This window comes from Rousettus aegyptiacus, unplaced genomic scaffold (assembly GCF_014176215.1).
Source record: "Rousettus aegyptiacus isolate mRouAeg1 unplaced genomic scaffold, mRouAeg1.p scaffold_m13_p_6, whole genome shotgun sequence".
NCBI classification, from domain to species: domain Eukaryota; kingdom Metazoa; phylum Chordata; class Mammalia; order Chiroptera; family Pteropodidae; genus Rousettus; species Rousettus aegyptiacus.
Window position 1 is genome coordinate 55,665,683 of NW_023416309.1, and position 11,156 is coordinate 55,676,838.

The 11,156-nt window shown below is 57.9% G+C and overlaps 1 protein-coding gene and 1 long non-coding RNA gene across 2 annotated transcripts in view; one reads left to right on the forward strand and one right to left on the reverse strand.

Moving 5' to 3' along the window:
* Positions 1–1,776, reverse strand: part of CPXM2 (carboxypeptidase X, M14 family member 2) — a 76,352-nt gene extending 74,576 nt beyond the window's left edge. Inside the window, exon 1 of the mRNA XM_016155153.2 lies at positions 1,393–1,776. Coding sequence (XP_016010639.2) covers positions 1,393–1,690 — 298 coding nt within the window. The 5' untranslated portion in view covers positions 1,691–1,776. The remainder of the gene's footprint in view (positions 1–1,392) is intronic.
* On the forward strand, positions 643–2,771 carry LOC118603872. The gene is made up of 2 exons (XR_004951408.1): positions 643–1,092; positions 2,150–2,771. It is a non-coding gene; the product is annotated as an uncharacterized LOC118603872 (long non-coding RNA).
* The last annotated feature ends 8,385 nt before the right edge of the window (positions 2,772–11,156 follow it).

Below are 11,156 nucleotides of genomic sequence, written 5' to 3' on the forward strand. Positions count from 1 at the left end.
AGGGCTTTCCAATCTCCCAAGCCAGCAAGTGACCACAGCAAGTTACGGAGCTGTCAGGTTCCTATGTGTAAAACAACAAGAATACCCACCACCACCACCACCACCGGCCGCTGAAAGAATTAAGTGTGACAGTCGTGCACACGACTCTTAACAGAGTCACACTAGATGTCGATACAAGTGCCTCTCCCCACTCTCATTCCACTGTGGCTTTTCCAAATCCGAATTTTTATAATTCTGCAGAAAATATTGGAAATTCTGGATGGTTGTGTTCAGGGTTACGCGACTCACAGAACAGCCTGCTGACTCCCAGGGCTGCCTCAAACTGAAACCCGGCAGGATGCCCCCGCGTTCACGCACAGGGGCCCCCGAGTTCGCGGACAGGGGCTGCAGATGGGCGCCCACACATTGGAGAGTTCGGGGAGCCCATCTCCACTCCCTTCCCACTGCCTCGCTGCAGACCTTCGCCGACGGCCTAACCAGACAACAGCGATTCTTCCCCTGCTAGGAGCTGTGTAAGGTGCCACCGGCATGGGTCCCCTTCAGGAAGGCCACTACGAGGCCAGAGCACTTGGCCACAGTCCCGCTCACTCCTCAATCTTGAAATATTAGGACCGCAGCCTTTGCAACGTGAGCAAAGAACAGTCAGAACGAGTAAGACAAAGTCCCCCTTCACGAGTTGCTTAAGAAACCAAACGGCAGTCACTTCCCCCAGACAGGGCCGGTGGAAGCCGGAGGTGGATTCTAGAAGGGCGTGAGAGGTGGATGTACACACCGCACCCCGGGCCGTCAGATGCAGCTGGCCTTTCCTCAGGGGGCACCAGGATCCAGCTGCTGCCCAAGGCTCCCGGGCAGACGCCCTGCCATCCTGCCCCAGCTGGACGGCAGAGGAGTCATGGAGCCCACAGAAAGTGGGAGGTGAGGAGGTGGCTGAGAGGGGACGCTGGCTGGGCACAGGCCCACTAACGAGCTTCCCCTGAAGGCCACTGTGCCAAAAAGTACCAGCCTGTTCACACGCCAAGTCAGAAATTCACTCAGGAAAACGCCCGCCCGTAGGCACAGAAGGAAATACCGAGCAGAAGGATCCTTGGCTCAGTAAGTTTCGAACTTGGGGCACAAGGGGCCAGCTCCCCCCGCGGCTTCTCAACTGCACAGCTGTCTCCACCTGAGCAGGACGCAGGTCAAGTTTAAGTCCTGGGGAGCTCGGAGGGGCCAGCAGGGCGCGCAGTGCGATCTCTGCAGCGAGGCGGGTGAACCGGGTGCGGGGGAGGGACGGGGAGGCTGGCGGGGCCCCATCGCCCCAGACACAGGCACAGGGACGCCGGCGGTCCCCTTAGACCCAATGGGCTCCCGCTGGGAGAGGCGCAGGGCCGCCCAGCGCAGGAAGTCACTTACCTGGCGGCGGCGTCTCCGGGGCCAGCTTGCCTCTCCTGGGAGCTTTCTTGGGCTTGGTCGCCTTCTGGGGCGGCCGGGGCTCGCGCGGGCGCGGCTCCCGCCCCTCCGCCCTGGCCCCCGCGGGCAGCGGCGAGGAGGGCTCGGGCTCCGGGCGCGCGTGCTGGGGCTCCCGGCTCCACATCTCTTGCACGTAGTAGTCGGGGTCCTCGAGGGCCGCGCCCTGGGCCCCGACCCCGGCCAGGGCCATCCCCAGGACCACGAGGGCCAGCGCCGGCGCGGCGGACGCTTGGCGAGCCATGCCCGCTCCGCCCCGCGCCCTGGGCAGGGTGGAGGCGGCCGGCGGCGGCGGGCACAGACGGCGTCGCGGGGCAGGGGCGCGGGGCGCTGCAGGAGGGCGGCCGGCGGCTCGCGTGACCCGCCCGCCGGGCTGGCTGGGCTGGCTGGGCTGGGCTGGGCTGGGCCGGGCCGCGGGCGGGCAGGGGCGCGCCAGGCGCGGGGCGGGCGCAGGGGGGCCGGCCCCGCCCTTCCTCCCTCCCTCCCTCCCTCCCCCTGCGACCCCGCGGCGGCCCGCCCTTGGAAGCAAGTACCGGAGCCCCTTCCAGCCCAGGAACCGGTCTCCAACCCTCCCCCTTCCCCGCACCCCGACACCGGCCAGGGAGCTGCCCTGCTGGGCGCCTGCTTCCCCAGAGACGCGAAAGAGTTCCCTTGGGGAAGGAAGCTCAAGGCCATTCGTTCGTCCCGTCCTTTCGTTTAACAGGTTGAAGAAATGACCCGCGATGACAAATACTTCGCCCAACGTCTTAAAGCAGATCGGAGCCTGCAACGTGGCCTCCGCCCCAGACCTGCGTTTCCCCTCTGGCCAAACAAACCTTCCTCCCCCTGGACCCAGATCCTGTTTCAAGAACTGTGAATGGCATTCCCGAGCCCCAGGTGGTCAGCTTCCTGAGGAGTAAAGCGTCCGTGGGGGCGGGGCCTAGCGCCCGCGGAGGACACCTGCTGGGGTCCGAATTGATGACTCTCAATGGCTCTCACACTGGGAAGAGAAAGGGGAGGCATCCTAAGGCTGCCTTCTTGGGAGTCACCCCGACTTTTGGTGCATCTGAAGGGCAGGCTTCCAGTCAGGGCCCTTTGTCCGGCAGGGAGGGAGCTCGCTGCTTTCTGAGAAGGTGCCTTCCGCCCTCGGACAGCTTCGTGTTGGTCCTGCAGGCTGGGATGTTGGGGGTGCTGTTCTGCTTTGCTTTTCTATTGTCATTCTAAGAAATTACTGATTCTGTGATTTAAAACAACGGGTGTTTATTACCTTACAGCTCTGCAGGTTAGAAGGCCGAGCAGGTGTCGCTAGGCTAAATAAACTCGGGCATCAGCAGGTTGCATTCCTAGTAGAGCCTCCGGGGGAGAATCTCGCAGCCGGACACCCTGGCTTTGGCTGAACTCAGTTCCCCAAGTGGTTGCACTCGTGCTGGCTGTGGGCCTGGCCAGGCCCCCAAGTTCCTTCTAGTGCCTTCCGGGGAGTTCCTAGCGGCCTCTCTCTGGTTCTGGCATGCGGGCTCGACATCTCAGCGCCAGCATGGGCGTGCGAACCTACAGCTGCTTCACCTCTCTCGGAAGTCCCCGCCGCCTGGGGAAATACTTTTAAGGGCCCTGCGGTTAGAGGGGCCCCCCGAGACCACCCACGATAACCCCGTCTCTTAAGGTGGTAACGTCGACCGGTTGCAAAGTACACTTTGCCATGAAACCTAACAGAGTCACAGGTCCCGGGTTCCGGTGGGGATGTCTTTGAGGGCCTTTCTGCCTCGCAGACAGACTGACTCTCAACCCCGGCTTGGGCCACCACATCCCCAGTCCCTTTGGACCTTGCCATTCCAGGATGTCAGTGAGCTGAACCTGGTCACCCTGGCGTCACCCCTCTGAACCCACACAGTGGGCACGGCGTGGGCCAGGACAGCTGCCACCCTCCGCCTCCGGCCTCCCCCATTCACCACCTCGTTTTTCCTCATCGCCCCCACACGGGCCACCTAACCAGGCCATCCTTTGGGGCAGGTCTTCTGGGCCCCCAGGCCGCAGGCCAAAGCAGAATGACTAGAGCAGAGGCAGGGCCCCGCCTCGTGTCTGAGGACCAGCAGGCCTCAGACCCGGCTCTCACCCCCTGAGGACATTCCAGAACCCAGAGCCAGCCGAGGTCCCCAGAACGAGAGGAGGGCGGCCCTTCCCCTCCTCCCGCTCTCCATGCAGGCCCGGGCTGGGCTCTGGGTGGTTGCTCAGCCAGTTGGCGGTGTGTGCAGGACTCACTCACACGATGCTCTCGTCTGAAGCCAGGCACCCCAGACGACAAAATAGGCCAGCACAGGGCTTCACTGGCGAGACAGAAAGCAGGTCTGGCAGCACTGGTACACCCGGAAGTTCCAGAGGAACTTCCCCAGCGTCCCGGAAAGGGCCTCGGAGACCGTGCAGCCCAGAGCTGTGCCCTGCGCCACCCCCATCGGAGACCCCAGAGCCTGCGAAGCATTCAGACACCAGCCCCACACCCCCCAGACCTACAGACTCTCCCAAGGGCTGGGTCCGAGCACTGGCACATCTACGAAGCTCCTCCGGTAATTCTGACACGGTGAACACTTGACACGAACCTCTCCCTCCCCTTTTATACAGGAGGAGACGGAGGCCCAGACCCAAGGACACGAAGCAGACGGGTGGCAGCCCCTCGCCCTGCCCTTCTGCGTCTGTCCCAAAGCTCCCGCCAGGCAGGATGCATCTGGTGGCCCCACAGCCGCACGTTCTGAAAACATTCTCGTTTCCCCGCACCGCTTAGTATAGAAATTAACATACACCTGCTCTGCTGTGTCTGGTAACTAACTGTTCAGAGACTGTCCCACCCCAATGTGGTTCTGAGCCCATCCCTGGAATCAGGAGACGAATTCCGCTGACCCCTGTCCTCCCCATTACTGCTCCTTTGTTTTCCATGGAGAGACGCATGATTAAAGCAAGTAGAACAGATAGAAGAATTGACTGCACAGATGCCAATCCTCCCGACGCACAGAAGCCTGCTGCGCGGTCCCTGGACTGCCTTTGGTCCACGTCCGAGTCCCTCTGTCTGGGGCTCTCGCCTGCAAAGTTGCAGGGCACGGCCGGAGTTCAGGGAGTGTGAGAAGACAGGATGGCAGAGCCAGCCCGACTTTCTCAGTTCTGCAAGCCTCAGCCTGCTCCTGAACCCTGCCTCTCTGCCCGAGATTTCCTCATTCTCCAGCTTCCCGGATGAAGACTGTCCTATCTCTCGTTGACTGTCACGTAGATAACATATGAGTAAGTCCTGGTTCTCTGGGCTTGTACCCTTTAGTTCACCTCGTACCCCGTTCCCATGGGTGGTTTTGGCACGGGGCCCGTGGCTCAGCGCCCCGTGCCAGGTTATGGGAACGCTTACTCAGCGGGTCTCTCTACGACTTGCCGTCGCCCCGTACGGGGAGCGACCAGCTTTCTCCCTGAAACATCCATTGTGGTGTTGCTCTTCTACCGAAGAACCCAAAGTGCTTATCGATCCCACGCGAGCCCGGCCCCTCCTCCTGGGACCCCGGCTCCTGTCCCACACGAGCTTTGTTCTCCCGGCTCACCAATGGGCAACCACGGCAAAGCATGCTCTTCCTTGGCCCAGTGTTTTTAGCTCTTCGTAAAATGATGATTATCGTAATCTGCCTCTGCTCACGGAAGCAATTGAGGACAAGAAAGACAGAAAATTTTCAATAAATCCTTGATGCATGACTAAGCTTGGCCAGGAGTTTTCGTGGCATCTGCAAAGAGTGCCTCTTTCTGAGAGCTTTCTGTTCTCAACCTAATAACTGGTTTGTTTAACTTAGATCTGGGACCCTGACAAAGGGCTATCAGCCTCTCCCGGGAGCGGAAGCGGGGCTTGGTAGGGTGCTAACTTTCCTTGGACATGAGCCGTGCTATAAAACCAAACCCTCCAGCAGGGCCTAGCAGCTGGGGCGAATTTGAAAACCGAAATGGCAGTTCCGAATCCCTCCTGGTTTCTGAGTCCTTCAGACGGTACTGTTTAAAGTCAACCTGTTGATCGCTTCTGCTGGGAATCTGCTACGTGCTCTTCTGTTAAGCAAGCTTAACCCATGTTTATTCATTCATCCATTCCTGACACTCAGGGTGCCGTTAAGCTAATTTCTATTCCAAGACCGAAATCCGTACTTGTCAAATAATCCTCCAACACCTCACATAGCTAATAACTTTTCAAATATTTATGAGCCCCACAGAGATTTATGTGGAGCTGGGTGACAAGGAACAATGCAGGGTTACGGGTCCAGAGAACATTTTGTTGAAACAAATGTTGTCAAGACACTAATACTTTTATAGCATTTTTCATAAGGGACTTTCGCACCTGCTCATTTCCCTAATTATCCCTGAGACTTTTACACTCAGAGAGAATGAAAATGGAATTTTTTTTGTAAGGTTGGTAATTTGAAAAATTAGCTGCTATATAAAGAAAAATACATGCTCCGGCACAGTCATTGCTAAAAATATAGTCTCGAGATAGATGCTCACGGAGAGAGATACTAAGTTGTTATGGCAACTATGATTATAACTACGAGGCTGGAGGGTTTTTCCCGTTCATTATTCTGTGGGGATGTGCTGGTTTAAATGGCAATGTCCTTTGTAATGTCCTCAATCTCATTACCACATAATTACCCATTTCACATTTAATTCCAACACGTTTGTTCTTACTCCTGTGGCTGGTGGATTTGGCGTCTTTTCGAGAAGCCTTATTCTTGGTCTATGCCCCCTCCCCCTGCAAAGCTCCTCACTGTCACCTCCGCGCTGTGATTTCATTTTCAAGTTGACCTGGGGGAACTGGCTTCCGCTTGAGATATTCCATTTGTAAACAATAAGATGCTGTCGGGAAAACCGTTAAGAAATCGTGCCCACAGAAACGTGGGGAGACAGAGAACTCAGAGTGGCCAGAGGCTGTTTGGCACCCTGGAGATCCAGCATTCTTGCTCACCTACTATGTGCAGAATTCCCAGCGAGGATCGCATCTAACCTTTATGCTAGTTTTTCTCTGTTTCCACACCCCGAGGATCTCCATCCGTCTCGGCCATCTGCGTCCTGAAGGTTGACCCTTGTGGCCTGAGTATACTTGCTCTGATTGCAAATGGTCAAAGACAGGTGCCAGCAGGAGACAGGAAGGTGGGAGAGAGAGAGATCTGGGCACCTCTTCCCTTCCACCAACCCTTCCACGTCCCTCCGCTTTGCCCCAGAGTTCCTGGCGGTGGCTGCCTCTCTGCGCTGCCCTGAAGCCCCAATCCCCCCACCCTCCGGGTCCAGTTCTGCAGCTGGTGAGCACTTACGCCCTCCTGCAGGCCTCAGCCTGCTGTCCCTGGTCCCAGCGTTATCCCTTTGTCCTGCCCACGCCCCCAGGCGTCATTCATCACGCCTGCTCATCCGCGTGTGCTTCTGGCCCTGCTGGGCCCCTGACCAGCACAACCCTCTCAAGACCTTGTCAGAGGAGGGTGGTTCCACTGAGGGCACCAGAAGTAAAGGCGCTTGCTGAAGGTCACCACTGAACAAGCAACCGCATCGGGAGGTGGCCCTCCAATCGATTGTTTCCACAACATCTGCATCCGTCAGGTAGGAGACGATCTCAGGCTCAGGAAGTTCCGTCTCACCGCACGGCCCCCAACGCACTTAGGGTGCAGGGCAAGGGCCCGCGTGGCCTCCAGTGATGGTCACAGAGGGATCTGGGGGGTGGGGTGGCTTTAGCACCCAGGAACTCTCTAGCCCTTTCTTCCCATGGGATTGTTAGGATCGGAGTTCCCTGAATTTACACCTTCTGGAGCTGCTCCCATGGTCACACAAGCATGACGCCTGAAAAAGGAAAGGTCACCTTGATGGAATCTCTATTTGCATGAAGGACTCAACGCCCGAGGGGCCACAGCACATAAACACCCTTTGCGGTAAAAAAAAAGCAGAGCCCCCTCCTCACACCACAGTCACCTGATCACAATCACAGCACCGAGCAGAGGCATGGCGTCTCTTAAATTTAATTTAATTCTATACGTCCTCAGGGGCGCGACCAGGAGACGCAGTGTTTGAAAACGTCTGGGCCTCCTTCCTTCACACCTGGGTTCCCCTGACTTCTCCCTCCGCGTCGTTGATCCCAGCCTGCAACGCAGCCGGCTTTGAGGGGCGCAGGTATAAGAGACGAGAGCTTTGGGGAGCAGCAAACGCTTCCTTCCCCTTCCACCCGAGCATGTCTTCCCTTCCACGTGCGAAAGAGGAGACGTCGTCGCATCCGGGTATAAGTTCTGTCACTGAGAATCCATCTCTATTTCTAAGGAGAATTACTTTCAGGGACAGAAAGATCCCAATGCTTTGTCTATCCCACCCAAACTGGCAACCATGGTAACGACTTGGAGAAAAGTCTGAAATGATTGTAAACCTAAGCTTTGACGTTCCAGTGGGTAAAACAGAAAGCACGTGTTTGCCTTGTTTCCATTCTCCATCCTGGAGGTGGAGCTGAGGTGTGTTAATAAGTATCGAGGTGTTTCAATTTTATATTTTAATATATAAACAGCCTCCTGGTAGTTCCTGAACCAGGAGTGGCCCGTCTGGGGACACGGCAGGTTGTCCATCAGAGCCAGACCATGTGGGCCTTCGGGGCTCCTCTTGGTTACTATGCCCCTCATTGAGCTGTCGGCCTGGAGCAGAGACTGAGCGCATCATTCTGGTTTCAGTTTACGTATCTGTGAAACAGGAGAATCCCATCCTGACCTAACAGAGAAGTGCAGTGAGAACTGAATACAGTTACGCACATAACTGCTTAGTATAGAGCGGGGTCCGTAGCAAGCACTCAAGTTTGCATGTTGTTGTTATTATCTTGTCCTACCGGGGCCAGGTGCACGCTCATTACTGCCTGGTGGAGAAAGGTGAGCTCCACACCGGGCCCTTCATTCCTCCTCTGTCACCGCCCCCTGCCCCCAGGGCATGCCACGCACACACTGTTTTCACCACCTGGATGCTCTGCAGCCCTTCTCCTGGCAAACTCCTGCTTGCACTTTGAGGTCTAGCTCTGTGCCTCTTCCTGGGGAAGCCCTCTGTGACTGCACTTAGGAGAGGCCCTCTGTCCTCGCCCTCCCGGGCTCCCACAGCACCCTGCACGTGGCTCCCGCGACTCTCAGGACGACGTGTGCTGGCTCGACAGTGATTTCCCCATCGCTCCATCAATTCCTCCAGGAGGAAGAACCCTGGAGGGCAGTCGGCATTTCTCCTGTATGCAAAAGGAGCTCAATAAATGCCAACCGGCTGCAGGAAAAGACCTCGAGAGCAGAATCCAAAGCCTGATTTCTCTCAGTAGCCCCTTCAGGGCCTATCCCAGTGCCTGGCACACAGTAGGTGCTCAATAAACAGACACTGAAAATGACTTTTCAAGTCCTCACGCTCTGGACTGCATTTTCCTCCAAGTGGCCCCTCGTGGCCTTTGGGCAAGCCTGGGATCTGGGGCACCCCCTTACCCACTGCCTTTATCACTGGCCAGTCCTCAGGCCCCTCCCCGACATCGGCGAGGCCGTCCCAGGGATGGGTGCACGATGTGAGGAAGAAGTCCCCGCCGCTCGCGTGAGACTGGGGTACGTTCTTCCCACCCCAGCCACGGGGCCCCCCGGACAGCGGGGAGGGGACTTGGCAGTGCGCGGAGAGCGGTCCCCAAAGGGCACAGCCGCTTCGCATTTCGCAGTGGATCTCATTCTCAAAGGAAGAAAAGCTAGAGCCAAACCAATTAATTTTTTAAACACCCCAGAGATCCAGATTAAATAAGGTTTGCCAGGCGTAGCCGCAGCTGACAAAAACAGGAGATTTTCTGGGGGGAAAACTCTCAGCCTGTGGTGTGGGTCACCTGGTCAGGCCCTTCTCCCAGGTTAGTCCCCGCCCGGGTGAGTTGCCACACCTCAGCTCGTAGGGCTCTCAGCTCCCTTTTTGGGGAAGAATAAATGAAACTTACGAGGATAAGTAAAAGTAGCATAACGACAATAAAAATCAATATGCGATCTTTTCATTGCCGAAGGAAACCTTCTCGGGTATTGGCTCCATAAATAAAAATTCCCTTCACCCTTTCAGGCCTCAGGTGAAATGTCGCCTCCTCGGAGAGCCCTTTCTGGACGGTTCCGTCTCGAGGAGGACTCACCCTTCTGCCCTCACCTCCTGCCTCTGCAGCCCATCCTGTCCCCTCGCGGTGCCAGTCACACTTTGCCATTCCTCTTCCGATTGCTCTGACGCTCGAGTAAGCAAGAGCTGGGTGGTTTCGGTGTGGGAGGTGGGGGTTGGGGGGGGGCGTCCTGGATCAGACGTTGGAGTTCAGATTCTAGCTCAGTCACTCAGCGGCTGGGTCCTGGAGCGGGTCACCTCACCTCTCGGTGCCTCGGCATCTTCATCTGAAAAACGGGGATGATAATAATTTCTTCCTCACAGACTTGTAGGGAATAAATGAGTGGAGACAGGTAAAGTGCTCAGAACAGGGCCTCGCCATGCGAGGGGCGAAGGTGTATTATCGACCCCACTGTTAGCCTCACGTGTCTTACTCACTACCGTGTGACCACACCTGGCACAGTACCTACCATGGGGCGAGTGGTCAGCAAAGCCTGGCTCAGGCGCGCCCCAGCTCTGGCCTTATTCTGCGTTTCCAAATTCCCCCCGCTTGCTTTGTTCATGAACCCCTCCCCTGGCCACCCAGAGTGCCGCCCTCTGCAGCCACCTGTCCGACGCTTCCTTCCACTGTGGCACCTGCCCAAGTCCCTGCCCCACCCACCCACTGGAGCACCCAGGGTTAACCCCCTCCCCCGCTCCCCTGCTCCTTCCTTCCTGCCGGAGTCCCAGTGACCACACCCCGCGACCGCGCTCTGGGCCAGGCAGGAGGCGCCTGCCCGAGACGAGGGTGGAGCAGGGCTTGGCAGCGCCCTGATTAGGCGCCTGCTTTGCAAGGGCACCGTGCTCCCCGCAGCGAGGCTCCTTCTGATGGGCACAAGCAGTGACATGCACCTTCCGACGCAGGCAACGAGGGAACGAGAGGAAGTCCTGAGGAACGCAGCGCAGCTGGGAGCTGGGCCGTCTGCAGCCCGGTGTCTGCAGACGGAAGGATGGTGTGAACTTGGTGATGCCGCTGTGCTTCCAGAGAGTGCGGTGTGGGGACAGAGCCCTGGACCAGAGTCACTCTGGTTCCCGGGAGCCACTCTCTGTGCCTCGGCCTCTCAGACTCTCTCAGCCGCCCATCTGCAAACCGGGCAGCCGGGCAGGTGACCCTGAGGCTCCCTCCTTCTTCAGCCCCGGACCTCTGATGCACAGCGACCGCACCCCTGAAGCTTTCGGTCCAGGGCAGAGGATGCTGGTGACCATGACCAGGAGATGATCCGACCCAACGCATAGAGCTTCAGACCTCTGAGGCCCCCAGGCCCAACTGCTTCTCGCCTGCCTTGCTGTCCCATTCACAGCTGCTCCTCCTTCTCACCCGACCGCCCCCTTCTCCCCGCTGTGACCCTGCTGTCAGGACTGTGACCCGCTGTCAGGACACCCCACGGAGGATCACGGCCCTCTCCGCCGGTGACTTCCCTCATTTCACTGCCCCCCTCCCTCCCCCCCAAGCTCACCACTCCATCCTCCACCCTGCCCTGAAACGAGGCCTTCTCTGTCCCCATCTGTGGATAAGCTCGTAGTCCTCAGGGCTCCCCAGCCACCCGATGACAGCACCCGAAGCCCGGGGTGCGCATGAGCCCTCCAAG